Source organism: Empidonax traillii, unplaced genomic scaffold (assembly GCF_003031625.1).
Source record: "Empidonax traillii isolate 1590-97213 ecotype Southwest subspecies unplaced genomic scaffold, ASM303162v1 scaffold74:size2480735, whole genome shotgun sequence".
Taxonomy (NCBI): domain Eukaryota; kingdom Metazoa; phylum Chordata; class Aves; order Passeriformes; family Tyrannidae; genus Empidonax; species Empidonax traillii.
Window position 1 is genome coordinate 394,430 of NW_020955267.1, and position 21,486 is coordinate 415,915.

Genomic DNA, 21,486 nt, shown 5'->3' on the forward strand with positions numbered 1-21,486 from the left:
CAAATAAATAAATATTGAAAACGGTCAACTTTTTTGTTGTTTTGCAAGAATGAATAATGATAAGCTGCATACAGACTTTTTCATGTTGACTGCTGTTATCCATATTAACAAATTCTATGACATTGTAGGGAATTATTTTGAAGACATTTGATATAAAAATTGATGTATTTATTATTTTGTTAAATACTTTATCAATGTTTTTGAGGGACAAGCCTGTTCTGAAAAACTGTTGATTGAAGTGGACCATTTAATTTTGGGCTTCTTCCAAGAGAGAAAGCAGATGAGACTATTTAGTATACACATATTAAATTAGAACATGAAGCTCTTTATCTATACATACCAGTCCTGGAGGTAATGATGCATATCCTAGTAGCTTCCTGTACTGTTCAAAGGTGAAAAACTGTAAATAAAAGTTAGACTGAAATTGAAATGAAAAAAATTATGACTTATATGCATACTTATGCATATTAGTAAAAATCAGACTACAATGGAGCTTCACTGCCTTGTACCCCAGGTAGCTGCATGCAGTTCTGCAAAACAAACATTAGCAACTTTTGTTTCACACTCTCCATAGCAGTGCAATAGTAGACGATCAGGCTTCAGAACTGCTTTTATTAGTATGTCATTTACAATAGCAATATAAATGCAATTAAGTAATGCTTTATGTAAGAGTTTGCTTACAACACATACATCATATTTTCAATTTATAAACTCTTCCTTTAACATTTAACTTTCATATACTGGTATAAATGTAGTAGCAGTTACTATAATCTTTCCAAGAAATCACCCCCACATCTTTAATATAATATACTGCCATCACTTTCACATTTCTCAAACACCAGTCTACTTTTCATCAGAGAGATATAATTGTAGATTTTGAAGATGGAAAATCTGTAGATTTTTATAATCTTCTGCTGTCAACAGACTCATTTCCTTTAGTTTTTTCTCTTTACAAATAATTCTTTCAGCCAATTGTCTGCTTTCAAAAAGTGGTGCTTAGAAGTCCTGAGCATTTGCAATTCCTTAGAGGATGAGTTTTGAAAGCTGCACTCTTGGGTGTTTTAACTTCAAGAAAAGAAATGAGATCAGCTTCACATGCATGGCAAATGGCAACCCTTTTTATATGGTTTGCTTTGCAACCCTGCACTTCTTGCCACCCAAGCCCATTACTTTTCAGAATACCTTTTATAAATTCTAAAAATCAAAGCAGAATAAATTAATGGATTTATTCTTCCAAGAAGAATGTCGAGAATAGATGACTGGACCAAAGTCAGCAAGAAATTTCCTGTTGGCATAGGCAGACAGACTTTTGCTACCTATTTCCTTGTCTATGGACACGAAGGTGCACGAGTCAAGGTATACTCTAAAGAAAGAGTATTTGTGACATATTACAAAGTACTGCTAAGATGCCCTCTGAAAAGGAGCACATACTCTAGGATAAATTTATTCTTGTTTAGTTTAGCAAAAGAAAGGCTACAAGAGAATGAAATCCAAGGAAAGATATGTAACATTAAGGAATTGGTATAAAAGTAAAAAATACTCATAAATAGAATGTGTCTTGAGATCTAATGAAGCTTTCTTAAAACCAGAGGAGTGGGGTCTTGAATCAGTCTTCCACTTAGAGCAGTGGGAGGGGAATCTTAATGACTTGTAAGGGAAATGATAAGTTTATGAAGAAGATTGTAGAATTGTTTCAAATTCATATTCTGCAAATCTGTTGCTGAAGCCACTGAAAAAACTCTTCAGGTTGATGCTATGTAAGACAGTTCTGAGGGCAGTGAAAATGATTTTCCAGCACAAGGAATGAGGACAGCAAAAAATCTTGTAGGTTATAAAGGGTAGGTATCTTAATTCTGGGTAAAACCCAAAGATATCATAGGTGTTATTACACATAATTTTCATATGGGGAACAACACAAGGCTTGTAACTACAGCTCACTATTTGTGAGTCCTGTAATCTGTCCAAGAAGTATCCATGTCTTTGCATTAAAAAAAGTGGCTTTTACTCAGTATGTCCAGTAATATGGGAATGAACAACAAAAACCTGTCATAGTTTCACCAAGACTGCATTAGTGCAAGAGCTGATACATCCCAGTATAGCAGAAGTAAATAAATAGAACCTCTGACTTTCCTGCCTAGTTTCAAAAGTTGAACTATAACACTTGATTAGTTCAGAGTAGGTTGATTCTAAGGAGGGTGGGATTCTCTGAAAGACTGTGCATTTTATGTGTACACAGGAGGCTGTGATCCCTCCATATATCACCTGCCCATGCATGAGACAATCCAACTGTTTCACCACAAGAGGAAGGCAATGGGCACTGAGGTCAGTGGAGGTGTGGGAATCATAAGAAACAAAAGAAAATAGAGTTTTTAAGACAAAACAGAAAGACTAGGTGACCTATGCTGGGTCTCAGCCAAAGAAGACAAGCGTTGTCCCTCTGAATTTAGTTACTACTACACAGAACAAAACAGTTTTTCCATAAACCACATGTACAGGAACATGAATAATAAGTAACACATTTTTATTTTAACTTGTTTAGAACCTTGTCCTATGGCAAAGTCAATAACATTTTTCAATCAAGACCTGCTTTAAATGAAGTCACTGGAATCACATCAGAACTATCAGAGAATTGGGTGTTAATGTGTTAATAATGTAAATGATTAAAAGCAGAAGGGAATATATATGCATAATAATGCAAAATCAGGGTGTTAAATTCTGAAAACTGAAGGGCTGATACTCTGGTCAGTGAATAGATACTTTTTTATACTCTCAGAAGGGATTATTATATAATTTTGCAAAAAAGGTCCTAGAATTGGGGCCCAGATTTTAACTCCTTTCCAAATAGTGTAAGATTGAACATTTAGCTTGCAAACATCCTGCAAATATGTTTAAAATTCTTGCACTGGTCTTGACATTAATCAGAAGAGACAGAAATGTACTTAAACTGTAAGTCTATCTTTTTTGTATAACTGAAGATAATTTATAGGTAAAAGGAAGTCTCTGACGAAGTGGGTGGGTAAGCTGCTTCACTGAACTAAATTAATTTCTTATTGTGATAAAGTTTTCTTTATTCTCTCTCCAGAATCTTTCTACTCATTGTTACCCTCCTAACCTTCAACGGAATTTCTGGTATTCCTTAATGTTTTCCATAGCGTTGCAGATCTGTAAAACAGTTGTAATAAAGGCAGAAGTACATTACCTAGCAATTTTTTGGTCTTTAAAATGTTACCTTTAAAAATCAATAGCTTCCTAGAGTCATAAATTAAATAACTACTTAATAGTAACTATATTTTACATAAATTTTGAAAGAAAACAAATCAAAAGCAATAAAACTCAATATAAATGCTGCTGTGTGTACTAGGCAGGCTAGTAAACATACAGTTTTGCCTCCAAAAAATATCTTACTATATCATAAGAATTTATATAATGTGTCCATCCAAAACATTTTAAAAAACACATCAGCATTTCCTCTTTTCCTCTTCGGTTGTGTTAATAGCTTTGTGCAAAAGAAAAAAAGAGAAAAAATTCTCAGAATAAATCCATTTAAAACATGCTTTTGTGTATATAATAACCAATATTGTCCATCTGGCAAAGCTACACTTTAATTGAAGTTACACAGAAAATAGCCGAAGTACTTACCAGATGTCTCAATAACTCTAAGGTAAAAATACATGCTTGAAACAAGATGTCTGGGAACACATGAACAATATAAATTTGCCCCAAAAGTTCATCTGTTAACCATTGTATTGGCATGATCATTTCTTTGCTCCAAGTTCAATCTAACAGAAAGTTATAAACTTTGACTTTTCATCTTCCAGAAATACCAGCTTTCTTTTTAGGAGGGAAATAAAAGGAGAGAAAAAAAGAAATAGCAAGACAAACATGAGAATAGAGTTCACTAAAAATGAAGCTGTATCTTCAACACTTAACTGGAAAACCGGGACTAAATAACTTCATTTTAGTACCTGTATTTTTATTTGCAAATATACACACCAGATAAATCCAAGGTTCCAGTAGCACAGGTACATTTCTTCTTAGTACAAAATCTCACTTTTCCGTTCTCTACGCACTTTTATGACACTATAACTAGATATTTTCTAAAAAGTTCATTACAAACACAAAGTAAGGCTGCTGGAACCTAAAAATTGCCTCTCTGCCTTTTGTGCTTTCTCAAGTCTCAAAATCATTTGCCTTATTGTAGTATTCCTCTAAATCTCACTGGTCAGTTTGGCAGTGGAGAAGGGATAGCTTGAGGCCTGTTAGGATGAGGAAAACTATTAGAAAAATAAAGGGTGGATAGTGGGCCAAAGGGAGCTGTGATTTTCCTTTGGGGTCATAGCCAAATAAAGTTAGTGGAAATTTGAGACAGGATGGATTCTCGTCAGGTCAGAGCATGGGTACAAACTCCACTTTGGATGTTAGAAATCGTACTGGCATATAAAAGCTCACACTGAATTCCTTCAGTATTCAGGTTCTTACAAGGACATTACTGTCCTGCCTTACTATGTTACTGAATTCTTCTAATGTAGAATACAGCTGATGTCTCAAGGTAACCTAAAGTCATCCTGATGTCCTTGGAACTGCATTAAATTTAAGGCAATAGTGTAAATAATCAAAGAATTAAGCTATTTCATGAACACCCCTTCCTCTCTCCCCCCATTTAAACCTGATTCTCATGGTTGCATGTCCAAGAATTAGGTAGAAAGCACCCCACTAAGGGAGCATCAGTAAGACATTAAAGGAGCTTAAGATGTACAAGAGGTTGAGAGAACTGTCTGTTTAGCCTGGAGAAAAGAAGGCTGAGATGATCTTATTTCTGTCTTCCATCATTTAAAGGTTACACAGAAGACAAAGCTGGGCTTTCTCAGAGGCTGACAACAGAAGCATGAGAGACAACAGGCAAAAGTTGCAACAGGATAATTTGTATATAATTTGGATTGGATATAAGGCAAAATTCTTCACAGTGAAAGCGACTAAGAACTGGAGCAGGAGCACAGAGAGGCCACAATCTCCATCCTTGAATAATTTCACAACTCTACCAGACAAGGCATCTGAACAATGTGATCTAACCATGAAGTCATCCCTGCTTTGAGCAGGAGGCTCACCAGATGACCACCAGAGATTCCTCCCAAGTTACATCTTTCTACGATTCTATATTTATATTGAATATTGTGCAGTTTAAGCCAATTTAATCAATTTGAGCAAGAAAAAGTGATTTGAGATTTTTGAATGGCTCAGGAGAAATCAAACCTGGGTTAGTATTTTAACTAAATATATGCTGGGATCTAAAAAGCACAGATTTACTTCATTCTGTTTCAAAGGAAATGAAAGGGAGAGACTGATGAAACATTACAGGATAAAGAAAACAAGTTATTAGGAATCTTCTAAATATCATACATCTATTCTTCACTGCCACTTTGCTATTAAATAGGACTTTGTTTTTCTTAGTTTTATTAAATATTTTTGAGGTAGGTGACATATGCCACTTGCATCTAAGATGCCAATGCAAACATGAAGATGATACTACCAGAACTCCTTTAGGATTCTGTTACAAGGTCACATCCTGTCACTTTATACAAATATTATTCCTCTGTAAAGGAATTGGAATGTGAATGATTAATTGCAGACTAAGGACCAGAATCACATGCAACCTTTTAAGAAAGAAACCAAAAAAGAAAGAAAGAAAAATCAAGACATTCTGTATAATAAATGCTTTTAGACACATTTGGTGTAACTATGGGAAACTTCAAAGTTCTGAAGCAAAAGGCAAAGAAATGTTTGCTCTTAACACAACTGATGCTTTGATAAATTTAGAACTTTAAGATGACGTGTTTAATAACTAGGTTTCAATTAAAAATGTTGCATGACAACTGAAAAAATTGATGTATTGAAGTATTTTGCTTAGAAATGTTACTAAAATCATGCTCAACAAATCAAAATAAAGGATAATAAAAGGAAATCAGATCAGCATTTGACAGCAAATACATTTTGTATGCTAGCATCTAGTTCAACTGTGAGAGAGTTGGAGTAAAATGTTCTTTGCACAATGAGGAGTTGAATCCATTACTGTCTTCAATCTGTTAAAAAGTAAGAGTATGGAGTAGAGCACTCTTTGGAGCACAAGAAAACTCTGGGCAGCACTTCCCATCTACAGATATACTACTTCAAGTTACTGAGTAAGTATTTCTTAGTGGCTTCTTTAATGGCTTTTTGTGTTAATTTATTAAGCTATTGTTTTGCAAGTTGCTAGGCATTCTCAGTATAAGAAAATATCTAAACCAGAGGTAATTATGAGGTTAAAATAACAAACTATTTTATTAATTTTTTGACAATACAGAATAATTGCAATTTTTTCCTGTAACATTAGATATGCACGGCAAAAATAGCTTAGCATATAAGATCCTTATCCTGCACTTCTTAATCAACGATAGTTTCTGCTGTACTATCAACAGGAAAGTTCCCTCCTAGTAAAAATCAGAGGATTAATATGCCAAATAAGTTTAAGATTCTAATTTCAATCATCAGGGGATAAATAAAATGGTTTACAGCTGGCACTGTCTCTACTTATATTTTTAAAGGAGGAAGCTTGGGATTTTTACCTTCACCGCCCTTTTGGGTGTCTCAGCCAAGACAGGAGGAAATATTCCTTTGTAGAAGCCAAGTAATCTGTCAAATAAAAAAAAAAAGAAATTATTTTTGTATGAATAAAAAACATATTATCATACTGCCAATTTTATTTTCCCTTTTGAGTAAGACAGCTAAATTTTCAGCATTTTCAGGCATACAGACAAATAATGATACTCTCTGCTTACTTGCTAAATAACTAATGTGATACCAATTACACTATGTGCTTGTGAGATGATAGAAAGAACTCAGCAATGAATACATAATAATTAAATCTATTTTTTTCTGAGTAGACAAGAAATTTTATTTAAAAGGAAAGGAACAGTTTTGACAATGAAAAGGAAGTATTATTTAATTGTTTTAATTTTCTTGACACAGCAATGATAATATTAAAAACTGAAGTCACAAAATACAGATTTGGAAAAAACTGTGACTCCAGCAAGTTGCACACAAAAACTTGCATATTCATGTTCATATGCTAGGGTAAGATGTCTTTTAAATTTAGTTTTAACCATGTCGCAAAATGTATGAAGTTTTCTTCTTAAGCTTCTCCAATATCAATGACATAATTTAGGCCTTGTAAGATGCTCCAGAGAGCAAATCTTGCTTATCCTTGCTCCGAAGTAAGCAAGTTATGAACTCTAGCCCATGATAAAAGGATTCTTTGAGCATTCTATACAATTATGGTTTCATGACAAAATAACAAAAGTCCTCAGGGCTTAAGGACTTCAGTTGAGTCACCAGATGTTTGAATCTCCCCAGTCTCACCTTCCACACATAAATAATTATATGTATGTATGTATCTATTAATATAGATATGGATATACCTAAAAATATGGATCTAACATGGATCCATAGAAACACAGAATCATAGAAAGGTTTGGGTTGGAAGGGACATTAAAGATCATCTAGTTCCAACCTCCCTGCCATGAGCTGGGAACCTTCCACTAGACAGGTTACTCAGATTCCCATCCAGCCTGGTATTGGTCTTTATTCTTAGTACTGGTCCAGCCTCAGTCTTTCAGATTCAAACATATTCAGAGTATATTGCTGATTCAGCAAGCTATTGAAAAATTGAATAACTTCAAGCATGAGATCCATACATTTTAATGTGAGTTCAAACTGAAACTGAGGTCCAAGTAGGATCAGCTACAAGAACACAGATCCCTATAAACACTTTTCCTTTCAGCTCAGTCTAAACCCCTGTAAGCATATCTACAACAGGCATTCTGTTTGGAACTTCTAGTACTCCACATGGTTGGAACTGGAAAATGAAAAGTCCTCCACTGCTCTGCTCTGCTCACAGGCGTAGCTCTGACTATAAAACATGAGACCCAACCTCGGTTCAGATTTATGTAAGAGATACATAAGCAGAGAAATATGCAGTGTAAAGCAACAGTTCAGTTCTAAAAACACACATCAGCATTACCTATCCTTACACAGCAGGACAGATTCCTTTTCCAGGTTGCCTTTTTGTATACTCAAAATGTATGCAGCTACTGCATATATAAACCTTGTAACATTCCCATGGTCTCTGGGCATCTCAGGAAAAGCTTTTCTGAGAGAATGTGGAGCAGGAGGATATTACAGGAATTCAAGCAATACATTTGTCAACTCAGCAATCCTGTGGGACAGGTGGTCACTTTCAAAGAGTAATACAGCATTCTATCCCAGCTCAGTGTCAAAATACCAGTGATTCAGGTGATCATCACACCAGGCAGTGGATTATTTGAAAGTTCTAGAGAAATGGGAACTGAAAATATAAAAAGCAATTATCCATTTCTTCCGAATCACAGAACAGCTGAGGATGGAAGGGACCTCTGGAGATGACTTGGTCCAACCTCTTGCTCAAGAAGGGCCATCCAGAGTCAGTTGTTCAGGACCATGACTAGACAGCTTTTGAGTATCTTCAAGGAGGTAGATCCCACAATCTCTCTGGGCAGCCTATGCACAGTCACCCTCACAGTAAAAACATGTTTCCTGATGTTCACATTAACTCCCTTGTGCTTCAGTTTGTATCCATTGAGTCTGGTCCTGTCACTGAGCACCACTGAAAAGAGCCTGGCTTCATCCTTTTAACACCCTCTCTTTGGGTACTCATGTGCACTGATCAGATCCCCACTTGAGCCTTCCCTGCTCCAAACAGAACAGTCTCGTCAAAGTCTTTTTGCATATGTTGCAGTTCTTTAATCATCTTAGCAGCCCTTTAACTGAACTCTCTGTGTTATGTCCATGTCCTTCTTGTACTGGGGAGTCCAGAATGACCCTGCATTCCAAGTGTGGCCTCACTAGTGCTGACTAGTCCCTTTGGTTGCAGGACTTATTGTTGGCTTATGCTCAACTTGGTGTCCACAAGGACCTGCAGGTCCTTTTCTGCAAATCTGCTTTCCAGCTGGTTGGTCCCCTGTATAAAACTGGTGCATGGGATTATTTTTCCCCATGTGTGGGACTTCACATTTCCCCTTGTTAAACTTCATAATGTTCCTGTCAGACCATTTCTCCAGTATGTCAAACTTCACCTGACTGGCAGAACAACCTTCTCATATACCAGCCACTCCTCCCAAGTTTGTATCACCGGCAAACTTTCTGACGTACACTCTGTCCTATCATTCAGAACATTAATGAAGATAGTGAACAGAATTGGATCCAGTACTGACTGCTGGGATACACTGCTAGTTAGGGGCCTCTGGTCAGACTTCGTACCACTGATCACCACCCTCTGGATCTGGCCATTCAGCCAGTTTTCAACCCACCTCAGTAGATACTTACAGAAACGTTTCTTGTTGCTCTTGACATCCCGTAACAAGGTCAGCTCTAAGTGGGCTTTGGCTTTCCTAACCATGTCTCTGCATGCCCAGGCTATTTCTACACTCCTCCCATGTTACCTACTTCCACCTTCTGTATACTCCTTTTTAACGACTGAATTTTGCCAGGAGCTCCTTGCTCAACCTCACAGGCCTCTTAGAGTTTTTGCCTGACTTCCTGTATGCTGGGACTTCTCTTGAATGGAGGTGATCCTTGAATACTATCCAGGTTTTCTGAAACCCTCTTCCCTCCAGAGCCCTTTACTGTGGACTTTTCCACGCAGATTCATGAAGATGTTACAGTCTGTTCTGAAGTCTAGGGTTGTGAACTTGCTTTTTACCTTGTTCCCTCTTCTCAGGTTCCTGAACTCCACCATCTCATCACAATAATCAAGGCTTCATTTGACCTTCATTCCACTGAAGCCTTCCTCATTTTTGTGTTAGAGCTCTAGTAGAACACCTCTTCTCATTGACTCTTGTGTTATAATTAATGCTTTTAAGTAACCTGCTGGTTACAAGTATGCCTTGCTTCTCTAGGAGGTATCAGAGGATTGAAGTCCCCATGAGGATCAGGGTCTGGAGGAGGAGACTGCTTCTGTCTGTCTGTACAGGGTCTCATCTGCTTGTTCTTCTTGGTCAGTCAGCCCATAGGAGACACTTACTATCAAGTCACCACTGTAAGTCTGTTCTTTAATCGTTACCGTAAGCTCTCATCATTCATCCTCATGCAGAGCTCCATGCACTTCAATTGCTCTCTCCTTTTCTTCCTGTCTGTATTTCTCCACTGCAGCACTCCAGTCCATCTACTGCATCTCTGGAATCCCAACAAAATCCTACCCCTGAAGCTGCACACAGACCCTAACTCCTCATGTTTATGTCTCACATTGTGTGCTTAAGTATTGCAGGCATTTTGGAGAGACTTCCTCATGTACATGCAAATTCTTGAGGTGACCCTAGCTGAGTCCTATTTTATTCATTTTGTGTTTCTCCGTGTTCACATCACCCCAGGCACTTTGCTTGTCAGCCTGTTCATCGCTCCCTCAGAGCTGCAGTAACTCCCTCCCTTATGGTTCCTGGTTTAAAGCCCTCTTTACCAGGTCAGCCATTCTGCAGCCAAGATACCTGTGCAAAGATATCACTGGGCATATCACCACCTCAGGTTGATCTGCATATTGTAGCTGTAAGGCTGACACTGAAGATTTTCTGCTGGAGTAATCTCTACTTTGAACCAGGAGAATCCACAGAGCCAAGTAACTATATTCATGGCTCTATTAATCCCTAAAATGTGAAGGGATCTGTAAATGAGTTGCAATGCTTTACTCCTCCTTTACACTGTGGAGGCAAATCTCATCATGAAAGACAGGAAGGGGTTAAGGTCTATTCCTATGGAACATATTAAGTCTAGAAATCTAAAAACACATGAAAACTTAGAGGATATACAACCATATATGCAATATGTAATTCAGTAAACATGGTAAGAACTAGCTCAGTATTTAATTATGAACTGCGGTTTAGGTTTTTTTTTCCTTCCTGATTTGAAATAGAAACAGAAAAAAGGTTAGTAAGCATAGCCAGTGAGATGAAAGAAATAGAGGAAAGGAGGAAGTAGAAGACAATCCCATCTCATCACTGCCTATTGTCATCTGACTAATTTTTTGCATAAAGCCTAGTCTCTTTTAGAACCTCCTGTGCCGGAGGTGGAGGTCCAGCAGCTGCCCCCAACTTTTCCAAATGATGCTTTACAAATTGTGCCCATTTGAGATACAATTATTTGAATTTTTTTGCAGAGTGAACTATTTATCTAATTTTGAAAAACTAGCATGATAGTAACAAAAACTTGAATGCCTTTGCCAGTCAGAAAGTACATACACACACCATGATGTTAAACTTCTCTTTTGCTTGGTCAACAACACTGAGTTAGCCTGCTTGCTCACAGTGTATAAAATTTTTCAAAGGCGACTAATGAATGGTGATGATGCTTCACATCTGAAAGATATCATCACCTGGATTCAGGCCTTCCTTCAGAAAACTGGTTCAGAAAAATTATGGAACAGCAGTAGCAGGAGCTATCACTGTGGGGTGTAATAGAAGAGAAAGGACATGACATCATATCCCTTGCTAGAGACACTGGAAAGAACAAATAAATTTCTAACAGAAACACAGCTACATCTTATTTTGTTTCAGCATTAAGGGTCTAAATGAACATCACCATTCAATTGTATTCTGGGCAAGAGCCCAAACTCATCTTTGCAGCAGTTGATTTTGAATCACTGCAGTCAATCATATCTTCTCTATTTGTACTTTCAGGCTTTCCCCATCCTTCTGGTTTCCATTTCTTGTTTGGAAGCCTTGAGTCATTCACTCTGGCAAGAGAACCAACCTAAATCAGTTATTTTCTCCAAATTATACTGAAATTGGGATCTTGCTCTTGTTGTTTTCTTCTTGTGTCTTTCACATAATTTTCCCTTTAAGGATCTAATAAAGCTGATTGAAGGCATAAGCACAACATTCCCTTTCTTTTATTGCTGTCAAATCCAAGGCACTTACCCACATTGTTTTATAATTGAAACAAAAACCTCTTAGGTCCAATTCTGCTTTCATTACCTCTGTGTTATCCCAAGTATAAATAAAAGACCTGGGTTTCATGACCACATCACTTACATTAAACAAATGCACAACTTTCTGATTTTACAAAATGTTTTATTTCAACAAAGGGAAGGAATTTTGAAGACATGATTGGTAAAAAGATGGGTTTTCTTCAAAAAGAGGAAGAAAATATGTCTAAATATAATGAAATTTGCTTAGAGTTTCATTTACACTAGAAGAAAGGTACCTTTTAATTTCATGGTATGTAGCATATTGTAAATTTATTATTAACAGAAAGTAAACAATTGAAAACAGGGTAATATTACTTTAACATAGCTATTATTGTGATATGATCTTTGTGTTGTCCTAGCTGGAGATATAGGAAGTTTAAAATTCCCAGAAGTACTTAGTAAAAGCAGGCACAAATTAGTACCTACAACTGGAAAAAAAGGGACATATTTAGCCATGCATTTTAAGAACTGCGAGTCACTAACCAGTGCACGCATGTAGTCCACCCTCAATCACAGGATCTGCAACCTTTTGCCCAGCTGAAGAGGTATGATATAGAGGAGGCTGGGTGTCATTCTGGGACAAGTGGCACAGAGTTTGGCATCACTGAAAAGATATCAAAGGTTTGACAAGTTCACAGAAAACCAGGCTTGGAAACTTTTTTGCTCTCCAAATAGCCTTTTCTGTTCTTGTGAAGTATGTTATGTATATCACCCTACTGCAAATGTAAAATACACATCTCTACAGAACCTTATATAAAGCTATCAATGACACAGCTAAGCAGGTTTCTGAATTTCTATTAGGCAAATGTATTTCTTTATTTATTCTGTGTCTGCTATACAGATATGGAAGAATTACAGAATCAATCAGGCTGGAAAAGACTTCTGAGATCATCAAGTCCAACTCATGACTCAACATCACCCTGTCAACTAGACCATGGCACTAAGTGCCACATCCAGTCTCTTCTTATATACCTCCAGGGACAGTGACTCCACCACGCCCCTGGGCAGCCCATTCCGACGTCTGATCACTCTCTCTGTAAACAATTTCTTTCTAATGTTTAACCTAAACCTCCCCTGGCACAACTTAAGACTGCGCCCTCTTGTCCTACTGCTGATTGCCTGGGAGAAGGGACCAACCCCCATCTGGCTACAACCTCCTCTCAGGTAGCTGTAGAGAGTGATGAGGTCACCCCTGAGCCTCCTCTTCTCTAGGATAAACAACCCCAGCTCCCTCAGCCACTCCTCATAGACCCTGTGCTCCAGTCCCTTCACCAGCCTCGTTGCCCTTCTTTGGACACTCTCCAGCACCTCAATGTCCTTCCTAAACTGAGGGGCCCAGAACTAGACACAGTACACAAGGTCTGGCCTAACTAGTGCCGAGTACAGGGGCAGAATCACTGCCCTTGTCCTGCTGGCCACACTATTCCTTGATACCTGCACTTTTAGACACCGATACTAATTACTAAATACTAGGTCCTTATTTTCATACCATAATTCTCTTTTTTTTTCACTGAGCTTTCATTGCAACACACGGGAATTAAGGAAAAACATAAATTTTTTTGTGGCAAGTAAATGTAATACAGAATAATGTTACCATGTGCCTCTAATAACACTCACATTATACTATATGCTGAAAGAAGACCAAGTGTCCAGCTATAAGTACACTAGAAGCAGACCAATCAGTGAAAGAAATCCCTCAAATAAGTTAAGACAACATGGAGTATGAAAAGTGACTAGCTAAAAAGGAAGAGACTGTTGGTGAAAGCTATTAAGATTATTCAGGAAAGTACTAAACAGTGGAGAAACTGCCTCAGAAACAATCAGACTGGCCAAGAAATGGATTAATAATCAGCATCAATCTACCTCACTTATTCAAAATGACAGTCATCAATGTATTTGCTGCATGTGGGTCAGATTATGAAGTTATTGTGATCCATCATCCATGTGACTGTTATTCTTACTGAGAAACGAGTCTTTCATCCGTGAGTTTTAATCACCTCTCAACCTCTCGGTCAAAATCCTTGCTAATTTTTTGGCTTAGAAAGCTGCACTCTAAATTTATGTGAGTTATAGGACACACTTAAACATAAATTCCTCAAGAAAGCGGAAGATGAAACCTTCTCCTTCCTTACTGTGTCTATGGCAACAAAAGAGTAAAAAAAGGGATCTTTGTTGAAATTTATTTCTATTCAAATGATTGTCTTTTTTACTTTTATATACATTTTTACTTCAATACAACATGTTTTTCACATGCTTTCTGTTTTACCATACACAAGCACCTAAGAAAAATAATCTAGGAAGGTGAAGGTGTAGCCTTGCACTGTAACACACAACATAGCCTCAACAGTTTCCTGTGTGTGCAAAGAGGACATATTTTTGTCCAAGGATGATTAGAAACTAATCATTTGAGTGGTACTCTGTTACCATGTACTGCTTGAGTAGATTAGTTATAGATTAGAATAGATTAGAATAGATTAATGTGAATTAAATTAAATTGGATTTTTAAAAATGTGGATATGCTTACACCACCACTTACTCTGCAAGTGCCAGGAGCCTGTGAAGCTGAGTGGACACTGCTGCCAAGGGAGTTATTGGGGTGCCTGAGAAAATGGTGATGCTGGTGGGTGGTGAGGCAGGAGCAGCACACTCTGCTCACTCACACTGCTGCCAGCCCAGCACAGGAGCAGCAGCACTCGCTCTGCAGGGCTTCCTGACACCACTGCCTGTGCCTGCTGAACACTTCTCTCGTAGTCTGGTTCTAACACCTGTGAACAAAACAGCAGTTTGTCCCATGCTTCTAAGAAGCCTTAAGCTGGTCTGTTTAATGTAATTCCTGTTGAAATCAGTGCAAATGGCAGCGTTATTATCACTGGCAGCTGGTCTGGGCTTTTACAAAATTACCTGCATGTAATCACTAGCTGGGCTGTAGAATTGGTCTACATGTCTCATTTCTTATAACTGACAGCATTTCTTCCCCCAAAGACTTTCCATCTAGCTGCCCCTTTGTTTGCAAGAGGAACAAGCTACAGGCATGCCAAAACAGCTTTGCCTAGAGCTTCTGAAACAGAAAAATTCTTCATTGCATTTTGAATTGTCAGAACTGGCAGACTGTTTCATTTGTACAGAAGTTTTAGTTGTTCAAACACTAGAAGAGAGTTTATGGGTTTTTTTCTCTTTTTGCCAACAGTACTGCTGTAACTGGAATGACAGGAAGCAGTCACTGTGTTAAAGTAGCTCCACACCTATGCCTATTGAAGTTAAAGAATATAAGAAAATGATTTTTAGTTTTAGTACCAAAGGAAAAAAAAAAAAGACTTCTGGGGATGTGTGCTTAGAAATCTATACCAGAAACTAAAAAAAAAGAAGATCATAGAGAGGGTATTCAGATGTGTTTTATGGAAAGACTGGCAGCATTTCTCTGTTAAACTGATGCTGTGATTCATTAAATGAAAAATCATGAGATGAGCAAAATTTCTGTGCCTGCCCTGGGAATGTGTCTTACTTAAATTGGTTGTGACTTCATAAAAATACAACATTAAGTTGTTTTAAATTCATAGAAAAAATGTGGTTCAGGAAGGAAACTTTTGATTGCAAGTCAATGTTATCCTTCATTGGAATAAGTTATACTCTTCAATATCCACATGCGTAATCCCTAGGGAGTTATATGACTCCATGTATTCTTTCCCATCTGCTAGTTAAATATGAGATTCAAGAGGCTTTCAGTGTCATTATACAGATTAGTGACTCTCCCAAGAGGACTTCAGGTTCATGATACAGTGAATAACTTACAATGAGATTCTGAAGACTAACTTTCAGAGATCATTTTGTATTTGTATGAGTTTTGCACCTGCAATTATTTGTGCTTGTAATTTAGATTAGTTAGATGTTTCCAACTTACAGATGCAATCAGTGATGTAGATACTTAAGCTGAACTGAACTGAACTGCAGGCAACCATAACTGCAGGTGCAAAATTTTATCTGCAATTATTTGAATCCATAAACACATTCATCTTCCAAAGTCTAAAGTAAAACTAGGCCAGTAGTGGTTTTATATAGTTTTATATGTTTTATATAGTTTTATAGTTTATATAGTTTGATATGGTTTTATTTAGCTTTAACAAACTAAAAAATGTGCATTTTTTCCCAGTTCTGAAAAAAAATCTCAAAACAGCTCTTTTTAACATTAAAGAGAATAGGGCATCATTAAATATATACAAATATGCACATAATAATTAAATTTATTTCATTTTTTAGCATCTTGACCTTTGGGATACTTTTCTTACTTCCTTTACAGTACCTGTATCAGGAAAATATTAAAATATTCCTGATTTTGTAACAGCAATACTGTTGATAGTTGCACCAGTAGACAGCAGAAGTCCTATATATGCTGAGTTTAAAGTGTGCAGAATTTGTAGCACTGCTTAGGTAGTGAATAGCACCATGAACTGGCACTTGAATTTCCACCTGTGGTATCCAGATGTATGACAGGAGTGAAAGGTATTACTATGCAGATGTGTGAGGAAACTCGAATGACAACTACCTACCTAAAGACAGACACAATACGTGTGTGTTGCTAAAATGGGATTCTGTTATAAGGAAGTCATTAAAAAGATCTTAAGTATTTGGGAGCAAGAAAATTATTCCTTGAAAAGCACAGATTTCTTACATTATTGTAAGAAACTATAACAGTTACTGTCCCTAGGTACAGGGACTTTCCCTAAGTACAGAGACAGTGTCACAGATCTTTTCATCCACTAGAGTGCCATCATGCAGTGCCAGTGTGACACAGTGAGGGCACAGATGTGAAACCAAACTCCAGTACCTTGTTCCAGACAGCTCATTCCAGGCTAGGCTACACTCTGTCATATGAAGATCTGCATTACAGATGTAGTAGCAACTCCCTCCTCTTCTTCATGCACTTAAAATGCCCTAAAAATACCATATGGGTTAATACATTTTCCTTACTGTTACTCCAACCCAAGAACAAATAGAACAGACAGTTAATACTGACTAGTGTTTTTTTTTTTTTTTTTTTTTTTTTTTTTTGGGTTTTTTTGTTTGTTTGTTTGTTTTGGTTTTGTTTTTGTTTTTTAAATCATAATACACTTTAAACATAAAAGCTCCTGTTCGACTTAATATTTGCAGGAATGCTTCCAAACAGATTCCACCTTCAGTATTATGATAGTCATACAGTATAATGTGGGACTTCTTTATCTTGTCCTTCTCACACAATTTATAACATAAAGCACTATGATGTCATGTGATAACTTTCACCATAATAACTTTCACTCCGAGATTCTCAAAGAGAAAAAGGACAAGCAAGGTAAGGTTAAATGACTGAGAAACAAAGAAGATTTACCAAAGGATTTCAACTAAAATGTGACTGTTAGACTTCTAGAAACATGTTTTGCAAAGCTTTAAACCAGTGGTGTACTTCAATATAGTTACTGATGAAAAACCTGCTGCAAGATTGTGATGCAGATTTATGTAAATACCTTTTGATACCAGATCAACATGCAAGACAGATGTGTGAAGAATAGCGTAAAAGTTGTTCTCCTAATTATTATTAATTCTCATTTATCCTAATTATTATTATTGCTACTTATTACTCAGTGTCTACTCTTGTTTTATGTAGCCATGCCTCACCTGCCAACAGTCTCCTCATCTGCATAGACATCTACAAAGAAACCTAACAGATTTTTTCTCAGAAAGTAATGAAATCTGTGTGTTGGTGATGTGGCAGTTTCTACTGGATTATTTATTTTTTAAAAAAGCTTGCAATGTGTTCTTTGAGCAGCAGACCTGCCTGAGCAGGTTTGACCTGAACATCTCTTTTGAAATGTTTTCTTTTTCTCAATATACTCTTCTGATCCAGCACTCCTTACAACTTGAATTCTTTTGCAGAAAAGAAATTTTGCCACTTCAGCATTGAATAAACATAACAAATGGACTCTCCCTCCTAAGTTACTTTTAAAAGTGTAGAAAATATTTTACTTTAAAAAATGATCATGTAGCAATCCAAGTAAATGCAACACATTCTGTTTTACAGCCTCTAGCAAGAGTTTTCTTGTGCCAAACTTTTCTGCATTTTATGACTTAAAATAATAATACCTTTATAATCATTACTATGTCAAAAAGAAAGTAATTTTGGATCAAATTTTTTTTCTTCTAGATCTCTAATTTTCTCTGCATTTCCAAAAGAGAATCGTTTTTCCTGTGTAGCTCACAAACATGCCATAAGGCTTGCTCGGTTACCAGCTCTGGGCTGGATGTAGAATTCAGCCAGATTAGCTGGGGTTTACCATTGCAGCTCTACAACAGCATTGTCTGCCATGATCTCACATCTGAGTGTAATTGCAGTTTGCAACCACGTTACCTCCCTGTTCACCACCACCAGAAAGCATTACAAAGTCAATTTAAACAACACTAGGCATGATTAAATGATTGCCTGGTATTCTACAGAGTTGCTTTAGAAATGTGAAAACCTCATCTATAGTCAGCACAGCCAGCAAGGACATAACACCTTTATGTTGTTTCAACTGGGGTAAGAACAGCCTCCTTGTAAATCTGTCCCCAGAGAAGAGCAGTGGAAGACAAGAAAGTCTGTGCTACAAATAGTTTTGCAAGGCAAGGGTGGGCAGAGATTGATGCAATGATTTCTACTGTAATCGTAGCAGGTCTTGAAGAAACGTGGTAAAGTTGTTTGGAGCACTGGGCATCCTCAGATGACTCGATCAACATTGATAGACAAAGCAGCAGGTTCTACAGGTTCAGTTTGCTGTAAGGTAAAAATGCTGGAAACTACTTAAGTGTCAGTGAGCTTTTAATAAAATGTGTGTCTGCAGTTCAAGAATGAAATACACAATTTAGTATCTTGTACTGAAACTATGTAAAACTGGCAATATAGTGAAAAAAACCCACAAAACTCAGCAGTGTAGACAACAGCCTTGTGTTCTTTTGCACTATGAACATTCAAACAAGAATGACTCTGAGGCCAGCTGAAAATTATATAAAAAGCTGCACAAATAAAAAAATTAGAGAACTCATAAATTGTTAAGCATCAGTATTTCTGAAAAGAATAGCTTATCTTAAACTTTCATTGTCATGATACGCTGATTGGTTTATGACGAGTTTTTCTTCCAGGGAAGAACATACTTTTTGGTAAACACATTTTTACACTTCCTTGCGTAAAAGTGAGTAATGGAGCTCTTTATTTTAATAGAGTTTATACCCCATCTTTTACAAAGAAGTTTTAAGAGAGTTTGGATGACATAACTACCCCCTTGCTTTCAAAGACTACATATTCCTCAGTTTTTTTAATTAAGCATTCAAGCCTTTTTTTAACCTGGGGTCCTTTCTTTCTATGTTTCTGCTATTTTTATCTATGAACTCTATAACCTCTATGCCAAGTGAAGAAACTTGGTACCATTCGTTTTCCAGAGGCAGACTGAGCAGAGTACTCTACATTCAGGCTTTAAGCAAAAACAGGAAATCTAACTAATGAATACTAATATATGTCTATTGTTCAGTGCAGATCTGTGCCACTGACAAACACAAACAACCTTTCATGAATTGTACATTTTGATTCAGGGTTTGTAACAGAAATGATTTTTTGATTTAGACACTTAAAAAATGGCTGAAGTATGTTCTGATAATGAATATCTAAAACTTACAAATGGGGATATAAATATTATAAATAATCAATAGAGTGGAAAGAGAAATGTAATGTTTTCCATAGTCTCTGGGGTCTGCCCTACATGGACCCCTCCACAAACCACAAAGTATAAAGCAGTGCCTTATAATGTAATGAATACTCGCACTTCGTAGGAAAAGTACATTTACCACGTATATCCAGACAGAATGAGGCAGTGCATGGAGCCCTGGTACTGCAGCTCGAGTCTGCTACCATTTGAGCCAAAGTAGAACTACATTAGCTGGCACTAACAGCAGCTCATTTATCCTGTCTGCAGCAAGCTATTGTAAGACAGCACAGCACACACACAGCCAGAATCACTTTTCAAGGAAAATGAATATAGAAATGAGTTAAGGAGAAAAATACAACTATGTGTTGTTTAATGTATATACCTGTCTAATTAATTAATTTTTCAAAATTATTTAAGCTTCTGGGAATGCAGCTTTCTTATGAGATGTTATCCTCAAATGGCACTGTATCGCAACAAGTCAAGCACATAGAATCATCTTAGAGATGACAAATAATGAAGTACTACTTGAGATTTTCAGCTTATTCACTCCATACTTGTTTGTGATGATGTGGTAAAAAAAAAATGCTTTGGATCTCATTTTTAACTATTTTACTGGACATCTGGTGTTTGCTGCTTAAAGTTTCACTATTACCAGGGTCACTGTAATTCTATAGCACATCTGGGCCAAATTCCCTGGCAGTTTTTAGTGATTTCTGTGGCAGTGGAAACATCTGTAGCTCTGCACAGTCCCACACATACAGAATTCTGAGGAGCTGCAGAATGTTCTTGGATCTTTTGTATTTCAGTGTCCAGGAAATTACCCACTGGTAATGGATGATCTTTCAGTATTTTGTTTTTAATCTTCTGTGGGATATGTCCAAATCAAGTAAAACCACACAGATTCTAATCACTAACATTTTATTTTCATCAGTTATTAAAGAAAACACTGGTGCCTCAGACTTCATGCTTTCAGAAGTACACACAGCCTTTGAAAACATTTTCTTGGAAGTGGGTGGACTGATGCAATGTGAAACTGGCCTAGTCACTGAAAATGTTGAGAACTGCAAAGCCTAGGCCTCAAGAGCTGAAGAGGATGGAAATTTAGCAACAAAGGACCAGTCACAGCATAATTCTTATCTTCTAAGGTGAAAACAGATTAAAAAAGTAGAGCACTATCATACATCTGCCATTTGTGCACAATCGACTTTTGTGTTAAAAATCTTTTAACATTCAGTTATAGCATAACCTAAGATTTGGTTATTTGTTTTAAAATGATACATTAAAACTATTACTTGTTACAATGAAATGTTTCTGAGAATGAATTTTCTGGAAGAAATAGTTTCTTACTCCCCAGATCCTGAAGTATTTGTGCCAATTGGTTAAAACAAAATCAATACATTACAATTGCCAGGACTTGATCCAAAACTTTACTTGCAAAACAACAAAAAACCAACAAAAAGAAAATCTTAGCACTGGGTTTCTCTCCAGTAGTATAACACATCGCTGATTAAAGCCTCAGAGGAGTAAGCTAAATTTGTTCTGTTATTTGTTGAGTGACTGAGCAGTTCTTGTTGTATGTGCTTGGACTGGCAAAAAGAAACACTGGACAAAGTAAAATGTCGTCTACATCCCAGTCTAATTCCTAATATGAATTGAATGCAAAATTCTTAAGAATACCGATGGAGGGCTATGCTACCATTACAATGAGTCAGCCTACAGCATTTTTTCAGCCTCAGAAAAGGCTTTTAAAGTAATTTT

The 21,486-nt window shown here is 36.8% G+C and overlaps 1 protein-coding gene across 6 annotated transcripts in view; it reads right to left on the reverse strand.

Annotated features, from left to right (window-relative positions):
• Window positions 1-21,486, reverse strand: part of SLC25A21 (solute carrier family 25 member 21) — a 248,677-nt gene that overhangs the window by 19,829 nt on the left and 207,362 nt on the right. For 4 of the 6 annotated variants that reach the window (XM_027880708.1, XM_027880705.1, XM_027880707.1 and 1 more), the window contains 2 exons: window positions 6,600-6,666; window positions 341-400 (listed from right to left, as the gene is read on the reverse strand). In XM_027880708.1, coding sequence (XP_027736509.1) covers window positions 341-400; window positions 6,600-6,666 — 127 coding nt within the window. Of the gene's footprint in view, window positions 1-340; window positions 419-3,639; window positions 3,832-6,599; window positions 6,667-21,486 lie in introns of those variants that run through there. The other 2 variants (XM_027880710.1, XM_027880709.1) reach the window with 2 other exon arrangements.